Raw genomic sequence first — 21,318 nt, 5'->3', positions numbered from 1 at the left:
TGGAATTTATGTAAAGAATTAACTATAATTACATTTGGTAAACCTTGAAGCTTAGGAAACAGTCCTAAACATTTTTATTCAAATAATTGTTCAGCACCATGAGTATATCTGTCAATTACTTGTTAATTGACTGAAACAGGACTATGTAACTACACCATCTGTCACCAATACTCATTCCAAATACCAGTTGATCCCTTACTGTTAAATGCAAATTGACCTGTTCATTCAACCAGCAAATTTTATGTACTTGATTCAATTATGTCACTTTGCCACTCCTTTATAATCACCACACATCTGGATTTATTTTTGCTATGGCAACAATTGTGTCAATAAATATCAACATTTACATCATTGGGGCTTCCCTGGTGGCGCAGTGGTTGAGAGTCCGCCTGCCGATGCAGGGGACACGGGTTCGTGCCCTGGTCCGGGAAGATCCCACATGCCGTGGAGCGGCTGGGCCCGTGAGCCATGGCCGCTGAGCCTGTGCGTCTGGAGCCTGTGCTCTGCAACAGGAGAGGCCACAACAGTGAGAGGCCCGCGTACCGCAAAAAAAAAAAAAAAAAAATTTACATCATTTAGCTACTATCATCCTTTTCACTCTAAACATAGCTTCAAAATTGATCTTTTTAACCCTTAGAATTTAATCATAGTATTTTATTTAGTAGTCAGAGTAATTCTTTACTTATAATTTTTAACCCAGATTAATAGAAATATTTTAAAATACCCATATCTGGTACTAATACAGTTGAAAATCTATTAGGAATAAAGCAACAAAAATGTGAAACTTTTCAATGTCATTTTGATAAAACCTCTGAAAACAAAACAACTCTGTATTCATTTAAAGGCTAAAATAAACAAAGGTATATTCAAAGCTTCACATGCAGAGATGTTTTTATCTTTGTCTAACACAGGGGATTCTGTACAAATTATTGTCATTAAAGCTAATGATAATCTTGACTATAACTTCCCTAGGGTCTCAGTAGGAAATTAGAGGCTAACATTTCTAAAGTTATCTAAAGATAACCATGCTATAGAATAATTTGGATGTTATCCACTGCTTGCAACCCACAGTTTGCTTAAATGGTTTCAATGTTCTATACAACACGCAAGTTAATCATCACTCACAACTGGCATTACAAATGTGGTACCAAAGTTAGGCATCTCATTATAGTGGATACTGTGGTGTGTTGCCCAGAACTCCTCTTCGGGACTGAAACACTCATTTCATCCATTGCTGGGAATGTTGGTGGCCAACAGCTCTCTGATTAATCTCTCTCCAGGAATCAGCCTCAGCCAGAAAGAGCAGGTTGGCTCAAAATCAACCCTCTCCCCAAAGGTGGCCTGCATTCAATGGCTGATGGGAGCATAAAATCTGGCTCCTTGCCTCAAAACACAAAACTCTGAAGGGCCATCCCAGGTGGAGAGCTTTCTGTAAGATGGTCCGAAGCCAATGTCGCAACTGCATCATAGCTCATGTTCTTAACCTGCTCAACATCTCTTCAATCATTTTTTCTATTTATTCCCCAGAGCAATCCCCTGCACATAAATCTCAGAGGCTCAGGGTCTGTTTTTTGGGGAACCTATCCTATGGCACTAGTTTCCCTTGACTTATATGATGTTTCAGTGAAAGCAGCATAACATCTCATTTTCTACAGGAAAAAATTTCACAGTGAATAGAAGTAGCTAGAAAGAAAGAACTGAATGACCTAGGTACCTAATCTGGCAAGCTGGGGACATTTAGGAACACATTTTCAGTTATCAGCAGGAAGCTGTTTCAGGCACTCACAGAAACTTTTCTCAAAACAGAGGATAAAATTTCTACTAAAGGACTGTAACAATTCCTTGAATTAACTGGAAGATGATGCATTTTGTAATAGCATTTAATTAACTATAGGGTATGCATTTCCCCTGAATAAAAGTGATGCTTTGTCAGAGAACTACTTCATCATTAAGAAAAAGAGGAAAGAAATACAGTATTAATATTAGTATATTAATCAAAACATTTAGGTAGGATACCTCTAACTTAGCTATATGTAATGCACAAATACATAACAATCTGGGTGCTGGCAGTGAAGTAGGGTGAAGATAAGGAGAGTTAAATAAAACCTAAGTCCACAATCTGGTTTCCACTAGGGCTATTGAAATGGTAGATCATGTTTGTACTCACTGAAATGGCAAAGAAAAATAGCAAATCTATTAGATATTTCATTTAAAGAATCCTGAATTCTGGGACACTTGAGCACCTGCCTCTTGCACAATTTGAGAACCTCTAAGGAAGTAGCTCATTTATACCACCTAAGCATTGTTTCACTCATAGATTATGCAACTATAATTTGACAGATGTTTCACTGATTTCAATCGTTGGGAAAGGAAAAGCTCCCCATTAATGAACTGGGAACTGATAAACCAGCATTACATTTGTTCAAAATTTGTTTACTCAGATCTCACACACACACACACACAAATTGCATTTTTTCTTTTCTAAGGAGTACAGAATGAACTCACTAGCCATTACAAACTGTGATTAATCACCAACAGCTGTGCGTTATGTAATGCTATATATGGACCAGAAGACACCATCTTCAGGAGCCCAGTGTCTTATTAATCATGCCTAGGGCTGCGGGGCTATATTGATGAATGCATTTGTGCTAATAAACAAATATAATCTATTGAATTAATGTCCTACAGCTGAAGTTTAGCTTTCTTTCATTCTTACTGATAGTGAAGAGAAAAACATATCTTTCTGCAAATCATTTGTATGTGAATTTATTCTATAAATATGAGCAGTTACATTTTATTTATAATAGATTTGTGCTATGTATGTGTGTAATATATTAAACCTCAGTTCTACCAAAATTGAAGTGATGTAAAGGCCTGTAACTTATGCTTGTCATTGACTTAATTTCTTATATCAACTTAGAAGGAGCAGTCAGAAGCTTATTCTTGAGTCAAGAGATGGCTAAATTAATGTCATTAGCAATAATGACAACTAGGCAAGAAATTCTGATTGGGGACATATAAATCTCTATTACTAAAAAAGGAACTGAAAACACAGACCACTGAAAATAAAGCAATAGCTTCAAACCTTGTGACTAGACAGAATTCAACTTGTAAGAATGACAGCAAAATTTGTGATAATTATCAGATCAAGTGACCTCACGTACAGCCCTAACTTTTAGACTTTTACTTTTTCTTTTAGGGCATTGTCTTTGAAAGACCATGATGTGCAAGGAATTCATTCAAGAGAAATGTATTTGCAGCTCCCACTATGTGTCTAACATTATGTTGTCATGGGGATACTAAGGTGATTAGAAAAAAATCTTGCCCTCAAGGAGCTTCCAGTCTGGAGGAGGAAAGATAAGTGAAGAAATAATGGCAATAAAATAAGGATAAATACTACAATAAAGGCACAAACTGATATGATAGCACAGACAAGTAGAAAATTAATTCTGCCAAGGTCAAAGGAAGGTGTGGCTAACGTTAAGATATGCAAAAGGAAAAATAAGTAGAATTTCTCCAGATAGTCAAGATATGGAAGAGAATTCCAGATGCAGGAGCACAAGGGGCTAAATCATGGAGGCATGAACTATATGACAAATTCTAGAATAAACTAGGGGAAAATGGGTGAAAGGTGAGGCTGGAAAGGCAGCTTAAAGCCTATATTGAAGTATAATAATATCTACTTTCCTACATTATATGCCATCTTTCAATTTTCCATGGCCTTTAGATTAAAAATAGCATTTCAAACAATGGCCTTTAGATTAAAAATAGCATTCAAACAATGAATTAGTAATGATGGCTTTAAATCAACCTGGTCAATAAATACCGAAAAAAAAAGGGTCGATCAACTTCAAAATTTTTGATCTCTGAGCATCTCATTAAGATGCAGTGTGTCACAGAATTCCACTGAGTTGAGAATCAGGAGGCCTGGATTCCTCCTGTAGACTAGATAAATCATTTCACTTCACTGACTGTCAGCTTTTTACTCATCAGTAAAATGATGGTTGAGGTTCAATTTTGCCTTAAGGTCTCTTGCAGCTCTGAGAGTCTGATTCTTATTAAACTGAGTTTCAACCCTAAAAGAAAATCCATTAGAGGGAAATTGTTTTTCTAAAAAGAAGAAAGGCAAGTTAAGCGAAAAACAGGCAAGGATTCAGAGGTCAGATGGAGAACACACTGAATATGAGTTGAAAATGTCATACTCTTCTAAAAGTCAACAATTTCTGTTAAATGGTAGATCCTGCTTTTTCCAAAGGCTGCATGTAGAAAGTTTATTGAAGGTAATTTGAAGTATATTTGCAAATTTCCTTTTCATCTACTTATGTATATGTAGAGAATATATATTCCAGCTATGAATTTATATGTATCTGCTCTAAACTCTCCGGGGGGATTTTTATAAGCAAGATTTCTAGATGTTGATAACACATTCTTGTAAAAGGCAACACAGGACAGAAGAGGCATTGGCTTTGAAATCAGATGCACCTGCCTTTCTGCCCTGGCTCCATGGCATCTCAGTTGCATGACCTTGGGCAAACACTATACCCTCTTCCTAGGCCTCGGTTCCTTGATAGTCAGCAATGGGATAAAAATGTTGAACCACCTCATGGAGTTAATTATCTGAACACCTGGAAGGGGGTGGACACAATATGTGCTAATTGATATCTGCATACCGTGCTTTCCATTGTGCTGCATTAGGCTCCAGTCTAAATTAATGGTAAATCTTTAGATGAGGCCTAACTTGAGTTCTTCAAAAATAATTCAAGAAATTAAATTTCAAAACACTGATAAGTTTAGAGCTAAACCAAAAAAGTTTTTCTACTGCCCTCCCTTTTATTACTCAAAACAATATCATACAGCATCCAGGTATTTATTACTACATTGATTTTAATCCTCTGATTTTGAGACATAGATATATCGATCTGGATATTTCCCCATCTTTTCTAGATACAAACAGGGTTTTTCTCACAATTGGGTGTTTGTTTCAAAGGAGGAATATATTCCTATATAGTCTATTTATAACATCCTATATATAACATCTAAAACCAAGGCAACCGATTAATTCGAACATCAGGAATTCTCAACAAAGAAACCTGTCTAAAGGAACTTGGGTCAGTGCCATGCATTTGTGACAACTCAAACGTACTGACGTGTAATTTAAACTACACATTTAACACATAGAAATCATAAGATTTAAAATAGAATTTTCCATCATGCATTGGTAAATCCCATTTGAGTTTCTACTCAATGGCTTGGGGGGAGAAAAAAGAAATGGTTTCTGATTATGGAAAGGAGCAGAAACATTAGATCATCTAAGAGACGTAAGCAGTATGTATTAAGATCTTTCCACACAACCTTAAGTAAGTGAGTAAATGGGCATTTGATACTCTGCCTTCCCATCCCCAAAACATATGAGTATATTGTTTTGAAACTTTCTCGTCTTTCATCTTTCTTCCTTAAATTTTTCCTAACTACCACTCTTTAAGCAGGTATTGCTATGGAGTACACTAACTAGAGAGTTATCAGAGGAATGTGATTTTTTTTGTCAACCTAAAAACAAAAGTTTACAGATAAATATGGACTTCAAAGAAACTCTTTTAAAATCTTCTCTTAAAAACAGAACCTCTTTCTTTTTAACTTTATGTTGGGTTGACATCAAAAGCATAAGATTGTTTTTCCTGTTTGGAACAACTCAGTTGGCAGTCACTAATATAGTTTGTTTGAAAGACTTATGAGACAAATAAAAGAGATCTATTTAGGCTGATTTTCTCGTCCAAGGACAATCTGAGGGAGTCTTGCCGAGGGACAATGGGCAGTGCCTACAGAAGACAATGTCCATCTAACCTGGGGGCAAGAAAATGAGTGTGCCCATGCCAAAATAACCCATCTGTAACCTGCTGTTTTAATTACTGGGAACTGCAGTACAAATGACACAAATAACAATGTTAGAGCTTAAGACGGGGAAATTATCTTAATTGACCTTGGTAGAATTTCTCTGTCCTAAAATGGATGAAGTATATCAATTTTCACAGGTAGTATTAACTCTTTTCTAATTAGAAACTTTATTTCCTGAGAAATGGATAGTAAACAATGTCAGAGTAAAAAAGCTTCTTAAAAACAGGTTATTTGACAGATAGATATTTGTAATGATATTTATATTCATTCTGCTCATAATTTCTTTATTTCATCTCTTTTATCAATTTTGCTTTTATCTTATAAAAATTCCTATACATATTTTAACCTATTTTCTATTCAATGCACACAAATTTATATCTCCACTTTTTAATGTATGTTGTAAAGTTTTAATGTATAACATAAACCTTGTTACAGCATTACCCAAGAAGAAAAAGTGGTAAAAAATAACATCATACTGACGAAGAAAATTGTACTAAGTATCATAAACTACGATCAGGGGTCAGTAAACTTTTTCTGGATAAAGTAAGACAATAAATATTTTAGACTCTATCACTGCTACCCAATTCTGTTATAGCAGAAAAGCAGCCATAGACAGTAAATGAGAGTGGCTGTATTCTAATAAAGTGTATTAACAAAAACAAGGGACAGTCTGGATTCGGTGGCGCCAGTAGTAGTTTGCAAATTCCAGACATATATAACTAAAAATCAACTTGTAGCAAATTTTTCAAAAATTAAATCATGGTATAAACAGTAGGAAAGAAGTTCAAATTTAAAGTTTTTCTTTAGTAACAATGAAGCGCAACATGGTACTGGTTCATTTGCTTGCAGTGCTTTCTGCTATGTTTTTCCTGGTATGTTTTTCCGAGTTTAAATGCTTCTGCAACATGTTTAAATGTGTCGTTATCAAATGCCAGGTTAGATGTAAAGGAAGAACTAGAAGAGGCTGATACCACACCAACTTCCTGTTTGGCTAATATAAAGGTTTCAGCCTCCTTATTCAAAAGCAACATTCCAAATGCATGAAGTCTACAAGTGAGATTCTTCACAAATACTGGTTAAGTAAAGTGACACTAAAAAGAAAGCATGTCTCTATAACGAAGTCCAGAAGTGAAGATTAGCATCACAGAGGTCTTTAACTTCTCTGCGGAATGTTTAGTCCAAGTATTGACCCACTGCTGTTCCCCAAGAACAAAATGAGTAGAGGTGGCTTCCCGGGAAAGAGGCATTGACAGTTGAGATCAAACGTGTAAAACCTGTATTGATGCATTTTCATTGCTTGAAGCATATTAGGAAAAAAATGGATCTTTTCCTTTGTTTCCTGTCTCAAGCATTAACAAGACTCAAGAGCTTGCCAGAGATATCCATTACTCTCCGTTCAACAGGTGCTTAATCTAGTAATAAATAACAAAATATATTTCCCTTTGAAAAAGTGAGAGCACGAAGATGAAACAAACAGGCTTAAATAAATTGTAGGGAAGATTTGTATTCAAATGCCATAACAGACTACCCTGGAAAAGTGTGAGAAATCTATTTCTTTGGTATTTAAAAATTAAAACATAAGGTAATAGTAAGCAAATGATACATAGATTATTTATATTGAAACACCATGATTTGAAATTAACCTGTTATCAAGTTTTAAAAAATTGATCCAAATAGTTCCATAATTTATGTGATTATTTCAGTATCCATTTATCTCCCTACAGCTCTTCCTTCATTCATTTATTCAACACAAATATACTCACCAAGGCAGGTGATATCACGGTGAAAACATAAGAGCTTTGCCCTTCATAATTTAGGAAGAATTTGATGTGCGAAGAGACAACTACTATAAAAGAAAGTCTTTTTGTTATACTGTAGTTTCTTCAGTTCATCATTGTCTTATTGTATAGACAGACAGGATGGGAGAAAAGAAAGATGATGTCCAGGCTGTGGAACAACTTGTGCAAAAGCCCAGAAGCTTCCCTAAAATGTCAACATGTGAAAATGACAGAAATTTGGTACAACTGGAGCAGAGTGGAGCCAGGAAAGGAATGGGCCTGGGGAGATAGATGGCAAACCATCATGAGAGGTCTCGTGGAGATCCTGCACTGGAGTGAAACAAAGAGGAGTCCACAAAACAAACGAATTGGGCAGAGGAAGATTAAACGCAAGGCTAGGAGTTTCCGGTCTGTTTTGTTTCCGATTCAAATTTAAATAGAGAGATTTGTATTGAATCCTGCAAAGAGCAGGAATGTAAACCCTCAAACTCTAGAATCCAGCATTTTCTTTAACAGTTTTACTCAATCAAAACCAAAGACAACAGCAGCTGTGTCCAATGTCTGTGAAGAGGATGGTTGAATTAAGTCCCTTTGGGGCAGTACTGTTATGACCATAAATTATAATTAAAATATATTGCTTTCTTTCTATTTTGAATGGTTTTATTATGCTTCCTGTTTCCTGCCTCACAAAAACATTAAACACACAAACATTTCCTTGAACACACCCACATTATCTAGTGTCCCCTCTCCTCCAAGTCAGACATGCCTCATTCTCCACTGCCCCCATTTCACTAGACTTAAAAAAAGAAAAAAAAATGAAGCATGCCAACCTATGGCAAGGGGGAACGGGGAGATGAAAAAGTTCATGAGAAAACAAAAATCAGGAGATGGGGGGCTAGATTATAAAAAGAAAAACAACTTTTAAATTGTTTTTCAGATCATTGTGTGAGTTTATGTTTTCAATTTTGTTTGGACACTGATTAGGGAACCTTTATTTATTTTTACATGGTTAATGATTAAAATTGCAAACAAGAATTAAGAATGTTTTCACCTTAGGGCTTCCCTAGTTGGTGCAGTGGTTAAGAATCCCCCTGCCAATGCAGGGGACACGGGTTCAAGCTCTGGTCCGGGAAGATCCCACATGCCGCGGAGCAAATAAGCCCGTGCGCCACAACTACTGAGCCTGCGCTCTAGAGCCCACGAGCCATAACTACTGAAGCCCGTGCGCCTAGAGCCCGTGCTCCGCAACAAGAGAAGCCACCACAATGAGAAGCCCACGCACCACAACGAAGAGTAAACCCCGCTTGCCGCAACTAGAGAAAGCCTGCACTCAGCAACAAAGATCCAACGTAGCCTAAATTAAATAAAAATAAATAAATAAATAAATAAAAAGAATGTTTTCACCTTAGCCCTTTCTTTACCCTCAAAATAAAACAATCGAGGATGTATTTCTCGATTTCATTTGACGTGTAGGATGCAAAAAGCTTAGCCTGGGTTACAGATCGAGGCATATTTCTTCATCCACTTCCCATCATTCTTTAATATGTTATATTCTCTTCTGCCTTCACTTTGCTTTGCTCATATTTTTTCTCTTCCATGAAGCACTGCTCTCCTTCCCCCTACTTTAAACAACGTGACTGCTTTTCATCTTTCAATACCTAGTTCGTGTATCTGCTTTTTGTTGAAATCTTCTGATTCTCCCTGAGTTAGGTGCCCACCTTTTGGTTCTCATTGCCCTTATGATCATCTTTCTAATGTGGCATTTATAAAGTTGAATTGTAATCCTTTGCCTATTTTCCTGCACTAAGCTGTGAATTTCTTGAGAACAAGATCATGTGTGATTGCAATTTTTATATATGCCATCACTAGTAAAATGGCAGGCATGTAGTACGCTCTCAGTAAATATTGAATTAAATAGTAATCAGCATAAGAAATACAAAGTACCAATGAAATTAGACAACTGTTACTCAAATTATTATGCATATTACAGGATCCATTAGTTCATCTAACGTCATTTTCTTTCTTTTAAAATCCAAACAGGTAGCTGTATTTCTAAGTTGATACAAAAATCTTTGCTTAGCTTTGCTTCCCAGTGGTTTAGGATAAATCAAAGGAATTAAGCCACATTGTCCCTTAACCTTTAAATTGAAAAGCAAAATTAGGATGTTTTCACATTTGTAATATATAATACATTCTTAAACATATGTAAATGATAGTGGGTTTCCACTTTCATGTAATATTGATAATCATGTAATATTGTTTTTAATCATTGCAATTAGCATCAGAAGTTCCCCAACAGGAACTAAGATGATTAAGCAATAAATCAAACTAAAATATAAAATAATACATTTTAATTGTTCTGCATTTGAGGGTTTGGTTATTAGTTTTTTGTTTTCTTGGACTGAATTCTACCTAGAGGAAATGTTTAGCCTTAAGGCTAGAGAACACTAATAATTACTTAAGTTCTTGAGTATATTATTTGCTAAGACTCTGTCAGCTTTGTCATTAGAGATTTTTCTTCCTCAGTTGGAGGAAATGCAGCTATTATAGATCTTTTGAAGACCTCTGGTGGTAAAAAGGAAGCATTGTTCACCTCCTACTTCACAATTCACGAAGTTAAATTTCCCTTGGTGCACTTTCTGTTATTTAATTTCTGTTTTGCACAGGAATAATTCAAAAACTAATATAGTTTCCCAAGATATGTACTTCTGTTCTATTACCTGAGTCTTAACTTTTTCAACTATAAATTGAGTGAACAAAAACACCAACAAGAACAACAAAAACCCAAACAGTTAATCATAGTGAAGATACTTATTTATTTACTTTTGGCTGCATTGGGTCTTTGTTGCTGCACTCAGGTTTCCTCTAGTTGCAGTGAGCAGGGGTTACTCTTCGTTGCAGTGCACAGGCTGCTCATTGCCATGGCTTCTCCTGTTGCGAAGCATAGGCTCTAGGTGCGTGGGCTTCAGTAGTTGTGGCACGCGGGCTCAGTAGTTGTGGCTCACGGGCTTAGTTGCTCCGTGGCATGTGGGATCTTTCTGGACCAGGGCTTGAACCCATGTCCCCTGCATTGGCAGGCAGATTCTTAACTGCTGCGCCACCAGGGGAGCCCACAAATTTATTCTTTATTGTTTCTAAGTATAGAAGTTGGACCAGAAAAGAAGACAGTTTTTCAGTTCAATATAACAATGCTCTCTGTCAAACATGAAAAGGAATATTCACAAAGTTGAGTTTTTAAGCTCTAGCTGAATAACCATTTGTCAAGCAAGCTACAGAAGGGAGCTTTACATGGGACACATGACCTCTGCAGGTCTTCTTGCTTCAATATTTGAGAATTTTTCATCTATAATTCGTCCCATCTTTGCAAACAAATTCATATTAATAACTTGCCATTTATACGAGCCATACCCAAATATAAACTTTGTTTACATGTAAATTTAGGCAAGTTCTCACCTCAATCTGGGACTCAGTTGTCTCCTATGCAAAAATGAAGGGATGGTGGTTGACTAAAATTCTGAGCATCAGAAACTGGATGCAATGCCATACTTATTGGACTTCAAATAGACCTAGTTTTAAGTTCCATCTCTGACATAATTATTAGGTCATACAAATTAAGTTCCCGGAGGTTCAATGTATTGTCTACAATATGGGAGCCATCTTCCAACACCCATTTAGTGCTTTAATTCCTTCTACAATATCATCTTCAAATATGGAAAACACTCAACGATTGCTATAAAATTATTTTCAATATATCACTGAAATCTGTCTTTCTGCAATTTTTATCCATTAGCATAGGTAACTCTTAAAAGACAAGAGTCCTCTCCTTCTCTCTTTCACATCTGTTCAAATGCTTAAGAAATTGCTTATGCTGCTAGTTAGCTAAAAATTCTTCCAACTGTCCTCATTTGATATAGTTTCAAGTTTTCTTACTGTTCTCATAATTCGCCTATGAGCTGTCTCCAGTAGGGCTGATATAAATTTAAAATAGAGCATACAGCAAGATAAAGTTTACTAGAGTTAGTAAAAGGCTGCTTCCTTCTCTGATTGCCTTAAAACTTTATGCACCTGGAATGATCCAGCCAAAATGAGAAGAAAAGGGAATAGGAATAGATAATCTTTTAAAATTCATTTCAGCCTCACATTACAGTTGCATGAATCTTCCATGTAGACGCCCCATTACTACAATCTGAGTTCAAAGGAACAACTTGGGTCATACATTCAAAATGAATGTGCAAGTTCACCTTACACATTGTCAGTGGACCGGAAAACTTGTAAAATCATTTTTATAGAAAACTGAATTTCCCAAGGTTTTACTGATTTAGTAGTTTCCAGTAAATGAAACAAATAGGTCATATTTCTTATCTCTCTGCATATATTGCAACATTTTACTATAGATATCTATGTTTAGTTTGTATTTTTCTTTATTCCACTATTATTTACACTATTCCACTATTATAAATAATAATTAGCTCCCTGTCAAGCTAAAACTTAGATGTTAACTTCGTAATTATAATTTTATGATACAGACATCATTAGTGAATGGACAATTACAGAACACAGGCTAAAACTGGATTATAAAATGAGATTCTACAGAAAATCTGTCATAGTCCAGAAAAAGCTACAGATTACTTTAACAGAGAATATTTAGGCCTTCTGGGAAGGATTCACTGTCCATAGGTTGTTTCCAAAAAACAGTTATTTGGTGTCACATTAACAAAGAGTATAAAATAGGTTTCCAAAAGGGCTAATAAAAAATTCAGTCAATGCAAACATTAGAAGCCTTCATTGTGGGGTAAGAACCAGATAACCAATATTATAATTAGGGACTCTGTTTTGGGCCTCATTACAAGAAATACAACAGATACAGAGTAGAGCTTGAACTGAAAACCCAGTTTCAGAAAAGTAAACTTTCTGCGTTTCAGTCACCTCATTTGTTATAAACACTTACCTTGAAGAGTTTCTGTGACAGTTAAAATAGGCTACAAATGATGAATTTTAGAACATGCATGTCTCAATTTCATATATGAGAAATAAATATTGTTTAATTTAGACCAAACAATTATAAGAATAGACATATTTTCTTTTAAGTAGAAAAAAATACAACAGTTAAAAATTTGCCATCATTTAACTACTTACATCCCCTCAACATTAGCGTTTTATTGTACAATTAGAGATTGCCTTTCCTACAAGTAAGTGAAATGATTCAGGAATTAATATAGAAATTTTACAATTATTATATAGATCTCAATATTGAAAATCTGTTATATTAAAACTTAAGGGTCTTGATAAAAATGCTTCCCTTAAGATGTTCTACCAAAAAAAAAAAAACTGACTAAACTGCACACATATGAAGATTACTCTTTGATTATGGAGATGGATACAAGTATTAGAGTCAAATCTTATTTATGGTTTCAGCACTCTGCTTCATGGTTTGCCTGATTATGTCTAATAAAAGTGAGTCATATTGTGTAATAGGTGCTAAAATTGCTATAACACTACAGATTGAAATTTATTACATTAAGGTTCAGAAATATATATACCTCATTCACTAGGCCTGAAGTGGAAGATTCTTCAGTGGAATGCCGTCATTAGCACTCTCTAATCCATAGGCGTACCTGTTTGGGAAGGAAGTTATAATTTTCTCATTACTCAAAATCGTCTCTATTAATGTAATTAGACATGGATACTTCTAATATAAAAATAAAATAGAATAAACATTATGTTACTTGAGAAGAAACAATAAAAAGCAAGATTTAAAGAAATGTAAAATTTTCAATATAAAAAGGTCACCTATTAATTAATTCTGAAATACACTTTAATATACTACAAAAAGCACACAGAGTTGGCAAAATAACTATTATCCTAATTTTCAAATGAGAAAATGGAAGTTCAGAGAAGTTAGGTGTATAACTATAGATCACATTCTTAGCAAGGGGCAGGACTGGAACTTGCACCCAGGTCTTCAGGTTCCAAAATCAGAAGATTATACTTCAGAGAAAACTTCACAGTGGGCAACTACAGACATGTTGTTGACAATAAAGCACATGGTCTCAGAATCCTATTACTGAAGAGTCTATGTATGTCTTGTTGCAATAATTTGGTAAGCTTCGGGGCTTCCAACAACCTCATAACAGGTTAAATATCTGCAGCCTTTTTTGTCTTCTTTTCAATATTTAGCTTCATACTGTAGACAGAGCACCCAGGAGAACTGTCTACAATGATGGAAATAGGCTGCATCTGTACTATCCAAAATGGTAGCCAATATCCCCATGGGACTATTGAGAACTTGAAATGTGGCTAATGTGATGGAGAAACTGAATTTTTTGTTTTATTTAATTTTAATTGATTTTAATTTAACATGCCACATGTGGTTGATGGCCACTATATTGTACAGTGCAGCTAAAGACAATATAGTGTTATAGCTCCATGTTTTGAGACCTGTTTCTTCTAATGTAAAGCAGTGGAAGATACCAATTAAAAAAAAAGAGAGAAAATTAAAAGAAACAGTTGAGATGTGAAATAAGACAACCATCTCTGTAGCATAGGTATGGAGTCAAAACACAAACATGGGCCAGCCAAGTTTAGCATCTGTAAGAAGTCAGGGCCAGATGGGAATTCCCAACTCGGCAAGTATGAGAAACTTAAAGTGATCCATGCCAGCTTAGGCAATAAAACAAATTTCATCCTACTCAAGGTTTGGTCAATTGTCCCAGTCTGTGACCAAACTCTGCCAGAGGTTAAAACTTAGATTAAGCAAGGAAAGTAGAAGCAAGCAAGTGCAGCCTAGAGGTCAGGACATGGGCCATATTCTCACCTAGCTAGTGACTAGTTTCCAGGGCTCCTGAATCTCTGAGGAACAGGAGCCCTGAGTCACAAATACAAGACCTAGTTCAGGTCTGAGAGTTCTAGCGAGTTTGGATGGAGAAAATTATAAAACTGCCAATAAGAAGTGGGTAAAAGCAGGTGAGGTAGAAATAAAATCTTCCACTCATTATAAGCCTCTAAATAATGAATAGGGAGATAGCCTACAACCTTAAAAAATAGCTGATAAATTTACTCTAAATAAAATGAAAACAAGGCAATCTGAAAATATTTTTAGAAATACGAACGTTTAGCATCCTTACCGAGCACAAAGAAGAGATAGCGCTCATCAAAATGAACAAGAAATTATGAAACCATCATGAAGAAATTATGCAAGAATGGGTGAAAACAAAATGGAAATACTAAGAAATGATCAAATAAATTCATTGAAATGAAAACTTAAAATAAGGTAAACTCCAACCTGAAGTATTGTAAAAAGAAAATTAGTAAATTCAAAGATGTAGAAAACTTCACCTAAACTGTAGACTAAAAACATAACAAAATAGAAACTTTAAAAACAAGGTTAAAAATTATAGCTTGGGAGACTCCAGCATACACATAACAGTAATTCCAGAAAATGAAGAATAAAGTAAAAATGTAAAATGACATATATAAGTTAAAAAAATCAGTAAACACAAAATCTAGCTAGATGCTTGCTCCAATATACTCCTTAAATTTGAAGTGGGAAGTTTAACAGCGAAGATTGATAAATAGTCTCCAAGAATATAATAACCAATAAACAAATGATAGTAAATAACATAATAAAAATGGAAAAGATAATAATCATTTCTATGTAAACACATAAATGCATTGCCTTAAAATATGTAAAGTAAACATTATGGAATTATAAGATATTGATAAAAGTCACAAATATAATTGGAGATTTAAATCTATTTCTTTTATACATGGATAGATTGAGTCAATTACTGACAACAGAGAGGATTTAAAGAACACAATAAACTCAATTACACAGACATATAATTGAGAATCCTACACCCAATAAATAATAATCTTTTCAAGCTTGCCTGAAACATTTTCAATATTTAGCCGTACTATTAAAAGATGACTTAGGGGCTTCCCTGGTGGTGCAGTGGTTGAGAGTCTACCTGCTGATGCAGGGGACACGGGTTCGTGCCCCGGCCCGGGAAGATCCCACATGCCGCAGAGCGTCTGGGCCCGTGAGCCATGGCCGCTGAGCCTGCGCGTCCGGAGCCTGTGCTCCGCAACGGGAGAGGCCACAACAGTGAGAGGCCCGCGTATCGCAAAAAAAAAAAAAAAAAAAAAAAAGATGACTTATATTTACCTATAAATTACCAAAAGAAAGATTCTAGCTTGATTTTTTCTTTGCTCAGCCTATAAATAAAACAAAAGCTCTTCAGACAAATAACACTGCTCTTTTCTGCAGACACTGGCAATTTTTATTTTCCTCCACTAGAAAATATTAACTGACTTTTGAACATTAACAAGGAACTGCTTCTATTTTAAAGGTGCAGAGGGGGAAGAAAGACTATCTTGTAGGGGAAAATTCTTATTACAAACTAAGCACTCTTCTAACAAAATTCGTAGTCTGAAGTATCAGTAACATTTCATTTATAGTCACATTTCTTTTCTAAAAAATAAAGGACATAGGTAAATTCTGATGGTAGGAAATATCCAGCCTTTTCTATCCATCCACAAACTTTCCCCAGTTCTCCCCAAGCATACTTAGATTCTTCCACATAGTCAGTATTTGATTGAATAAAAGAAAATATGTTGTCAAAGTCACCAAGAGTTTTCATTATCACTCAAACCTGTGTTAGCAATTACCAATGCCCATATTCTTTAGGAAGTGACTCATTGTAATGAAAGTACCATTGCCTTGATTCTGACAAGTTGGTGCTCGGTTGGTTGGTGGATCTTTTCACAAAAACAATAACTCATTTTGGGGACATAATTTATCTACAGTTGCACATTAGACTGGTATGAAAATAAAACTCCAGTGCACCATACAACTATCGTACCTTCCATAATTGCTTTTTGTATAACCAAAAGATGTGTAACTACACTCAATTTAATCACCCTCTAATGTTTATTTCCATTTGCAGATATAATCGCATTTTGAAATTGGTTGACACTGTAATGGTATAATAGAGTCTATCTAAAGCTTGCTAACTTTTTAACTGACTTTTTTTATTACTCTTGTACAGAAGGACACACATAGAACCTAAACTAACTGTGACTTGTTTATTACATTTATACTAAAATATTTTGCCAAATCAGTGTGCACACATTTATTTCTAATTAGATTTTCATTTTAATCATATTGAGGATGCAATCACTTTAAAATCTGCTAAAACTTCTAAATAGGCAGCAGAACTTTATGTAATTATAGCACAATTTGCATAACAATATTGGGCAATGAACACATCCATAAGTGTATATTTCTCTAAGGATTTTCTCTAGGCTTGGACTTGTCTTGCTCTATTTTCCCTGTATGCAGGAGTCTTTTGGCTGTACCGCAGTTCCGGTGAGTTGGCTTCCTCTACTTGCTCTTAAATTCCCTTCCTACCTGTGTCTTGTAACATGTCAAAACCAATGGCCTATCATATGTGAAATCTTTAGACCATGACAAGCACTCAGGTACTGTTGCCTGAATCACCGGCTGCATTTACTGAACAGGCAGATCCTCCTCGACAACCTGCAATGTCTACCTGCCCCTCACTGGCTACTGTTAAAGTCTGTCCTGGATCCTTCATCTGCCGTGGTAGTGCTGTGTACTCGTCAGGGCTTAGCAACCCCAATACCACCTGAGACCCAGTGCTGACAGACATTCAGAAGTCGATTCAATCTGCATTGTCAGGGAAGACAGCACAGGGGAGAGGGTTGGGTTTGTTTTTTTGTTTTTTGTTTTATCCTTTTAAAAACTGATTTTTATTCTCAGAAATGTCTCCTTGTATTCCTCCAAAGAAAGCAGTGTTAAATGAAGAATAAAGAAGGAGAATGAAGCAGAAAAGGAGGAGGAGGGGTGGAAGAGGAAGAAAAGAGGAGGAGAAATGAAAAGGAAGAGTTATATTAAAGGCTGTTTGTCATGAGAGGTGAACACATAGAAAATTTTCTCTGAAGATGTTAGAAGTCAACTCGTAATTGAAACTTCTCTTTTGCATATTTAGTGAATGATCCCGCTCTACTTGAGGAGGCAAACGGGAAATGAGATATAATTTTCCCCTAGCAGCTCAAGGAGCGTGCACTGTTTACTCGTGATTTATTGATGAAAGGATCAATAGCACTTTCTCCGTTTCCAGCTATTATTTCAACAAATAACAGTGTAACCTTGCTTGGATTCAGTGCCCCAGACACAAAAGGAAATGCAGTTCAGCAGTCTACATTTCATCGACATCGTGTCCCAGACTGGTCCTTTCGTGGAGAGATTGAAGAGCAGATGAGGGACAGAATTGGTTTCCAATATTCTTTTCGCTGGAATTTACTTTATTCCTCACATGACAATATTCAACATCAGGCATTTAGCAAAACTATAATCACATATACTTTTTAAGTTAGGAAGTGTACTGTTTTCATGTAATGTTTGTCATTAGTTAAAGTTACATTGCTTTATATATAACTTTCCAGATAATGATTTTCAAATTGGGTATTGATAAACATTGAGATCTTAGCTCTCCAGCCAGGGATCGAACCCAGGCCGCCCTAACCACTGGACCACAAGGGAATTCCTGAAAAATATCAACTCTTAAAGTACTAAATCAATTATATCTAATATGATTTCTCTAAACCATATAGCTCCACATTCAATAATAAGAAATGTTGTCAATTTCCATTGCCATCTCTGGAAAATTCCACTGAACTTCATTTGAGAAAAATTTGTTTACAAGGTTATTGATAGGGTTTATTTTCCTAAGGATAGATAGAATCATAGAGAAGAGGGGGAAGATGGTGGAAGAGTAAGACACGGAGATCACCTTCCTCCCCACAGATACACCAGAAATACATCTACATGTGGAACAACTCCTACAGAACACCTACTGAACACTGGCAGAAGACCTCAGACCTCCCAAAAGACAAGAAACTGCCGACGTACCTGGGTACGGCAAAAGAAAAAAGAATAAACTGAGACAAAAGAATAGGGACAGGACCTGCACCAGTGGGAAGGAGCCGTGAAGGAGGAAAGGTTTCCACACACTAGTAAGCCCCTTCACGGGCAGAGACTGCGGGTGGCGGAGGGGGGCGGGGAGCTTCGGAGCTGCGGAGGAGAGCGCAGCAACAGGGGTGCAGAGGGCAAAGCGGGGAGATTTCCACACAGAGGATCGGTGCAGACCAGCACTCACCAGCCCGAGCGGCTTGTCTGCTCACCCGCCGGGGTGGGCAGGGCTGGGAGCTGAGGCTTGGGCTTCGGTCGGATCCCGGGGAGAGGACTGGCGGCGTGAACACAGCCTGAAGGGGTTAGTACACCACGGCTAGCCGGGAGGGAGTCCGGGAAACGGTCTGGAGCTGCCGAAGAGGCAAGAGACTTTTTCTTCCCTCTTTGTTTCCTGGTGCGCGAGGAGAAGGGATTAAGAGCGCTGCTTAAAGGAACTCCAGAGACGGCGCGAGCCGTGGCTATCAGCCCGGACCCCAGAGACGGGCATGAGGCGCTTAGGCCGCTGCTGCCGCCACCAAGAGGCCTGTGTGCGAGCACAGGTCACTATCCACACCTCCCTTCCGGGGAGCCTGTGCAGCCCTCCACTGCCAGGGTCCCGGGATCCAGGGACAACTTCCCAGGGAGAATGCACGGCGTGCCTCAGGCTGGTGCAACGTCACGCTGGCTTCTGCTGCCGCACTCCGTGCCCCTCCCTCCCCCAGCCTGAGTGAGCCAGAGCCCCCGAATCAGCTGCTCCTTTAACCTGGTCCTGTCTGAGCAAAGAACAGATGCCCTCCAGTGACCTACACGCAGAGGCGGGTCCAAATCCAAAGCTGAACCCCGGGAGCTGTGCGAACAAAGAGAAAGGGAAATTTCTCCCAGCAGCCTCAGGATCAGCAGATTAAATCTCCACAATCAACTGGATGTACCCAGCACCGGTGGAATACCTGAATAGACAATGAATCATCCCAAAATGAGGAGGTGGACTTTGAGAGCAAGATACATTACTTTTTCCCCTTTTCCTCTTTTTGTGAGTGTGTATGTGTATGCTTCTGTGTGAGATTTTGTCTGTATAGCTTTGCTTTCACCATTTGCCCTAGGGTTCTGTCCGTCCGTTTTTATTGTTTTTTCTTCTTTGTTTTTTTTATTTTAAAATATTATTTTGTTCTTAGTAATTATTTTTTATTTTAATAACTTTATTTTATTTCTCTCTATTTTATTTTATCCTCTTTCTTTCTTTCTAATTTTTCTCCCTTTTATTCTGAGCCGTGTGGATGAAAGTCTCTTGGTGCTACAGCCACAAGTCAGTAATGTGCCTCTGACGTGGGAGAGCCAACTTCAGGACACTGGTCCACAAGAGACCTCCCAGCTCCACGTAATATCAAATGGCGAAAATCTCGCAGAGATCTCCATCTCAACACCAACACCCAGCTTCACTCAACGACCAGCAAGCTACAGTGCTGGACACCCTATGCCAAACAACTAGCAAGATAGGAACACAACCTCACCCATTAGCAGAGAGGCTGCCTAAAATCATAATAAGGCCACAGACAGCCCAAAACACACCACCAGACATGGACCTGCCCACCAGAAAGACAAGATCTAGCCTCATCCACCAGAACACAGGCACTAGTCCCCCACCAGGAAGCCTACACGATACACCGAACCAACTTTACCCACTGGGGACACACACCAAAAACAACGGGAACTACGAAGCTGCAGCCTGCAAAAAGGAGACCCCAAACACAGTAAGATAAGCAAAGTGAGAAGACCAAAAAACACACAGCAGATGAAGGAGCAAGATAAAAACCCACCAGACCTAACAAATGAAGAGGAAATAGGCAGTCTACTTGAAAAAGAATTCAGAATAATGATAGTAAAGATGATCCAAAATCTTGGAAATAGAATACAGAAAATGCAGGAAACAATTAACAAGGACCTAGGAGAACTAAAGAGGAAACAAGCAATGAAGAACAACACAATAAATGAAATAAAAAATACTCTAGATGGGATCAGTAGCAGAATAACTGCGGCAGAAGAATGGATAAGTGACCTGGAAGATAAAAGAGTGAAAATAACTACTGCAGAGCAGAATAAAGAAAAAAGAACAAAAAGAACTGAGGACAGTCTCAGAGACCTCTGGGACAACATTAAATGCACCAACGTTCGAATTATAGGGTTCCCAGAAGAAGAGAAAAAGAAAGGGACAGAGAAAATATTTGAAGAGATTATAGTTGAAAACTTCCCTAATATGGGAAAGGAAATAGTTATTCAAATCCAGGAAGCACAGAGAGTCCCATACAGGCTAAATCCAAGGAGAAACACACCAAGACACATATTAATCAACCTAACAAAAATTAAATACAAAGAAAACATATTAAAAGCAGCAAGGGAAAAACAACAAACAACACACAAGGGAATCCCCATAAGCTTAACAGCTGATCTTTCAGCAGAAACTCTGCAAGCCAGAAGGGACTGGTAGGACATATTTAAAGCGATGAAGGAGGAAAAACCTACAACCAAGATTACTCTACCCAGCAAGAATCTCATTCAGATTTGATGGAGAAATTAAAACCTTTACAAACAGGAAAAGCTGAGAGAGTTCAGAACCACCAAACCAGCTTTACAACAAATGCTAAAGGAACTTCTCGAGGAAAGAAACATAAGAGAAGGAAA

The 21,318-nt window shown here is 37.1% G+C and overlaps 1 protein-coding gene across 3 annotated transcripts in view; it reads right to left on the bottom strand.

Annotated features, from left to right (window-relative positions):
• Window positions 1-298: 298 nt before the first annotated feature.
• Window positions 299-21,318, bottom strand: part of MRPS30 (mitochondrial ribosomal protein S30) — a 76,769-nt gene continuing 55,749 nt past the window's right edge. The window contains exons 8-9 of one of the 3 annotated variants that reach the window (XM_073802097.1): window positions 13,211-13,285; window positions 299-503 (exon numbers count right to left, since the gene is read on the bottom strand). In XM_073802097.1, the coding sequence (XP_073658198.1) occupies window positions 13,219-13,285 (67 nt within the window). In that variant the 3' untranslated portion in view covers window positions 299-503; window positions 13,211-13,218. Of the gene's footprint in view, window positions 504-13,210; window positions 13,286-21,318 lie in introns of those variants that run through there. The other 2 variants (XM_073802098.1, XM_073802096.1) reach the window with 2 other exon arrangements.

This window comes from Tursiops truncatus, chromosome 3 (assembly GCF_011762595.2).
Source record: "Tursiops truncatus isolate mTurTru1 chromosome 3, mTurTru1.mat.Y, whole genome shotgun sequence".
NCBI lineage: Eukaryota > Metazoa > Chordata > Mammalia > Artiodactyla > Delphinidae > Tursiops > Tursiops truncatus.
The sequence above is the reverse complement of the archived record's forward strand: the minus strand, read 5'-3'. Positions and strand labels throughout refer to the sequence as shown.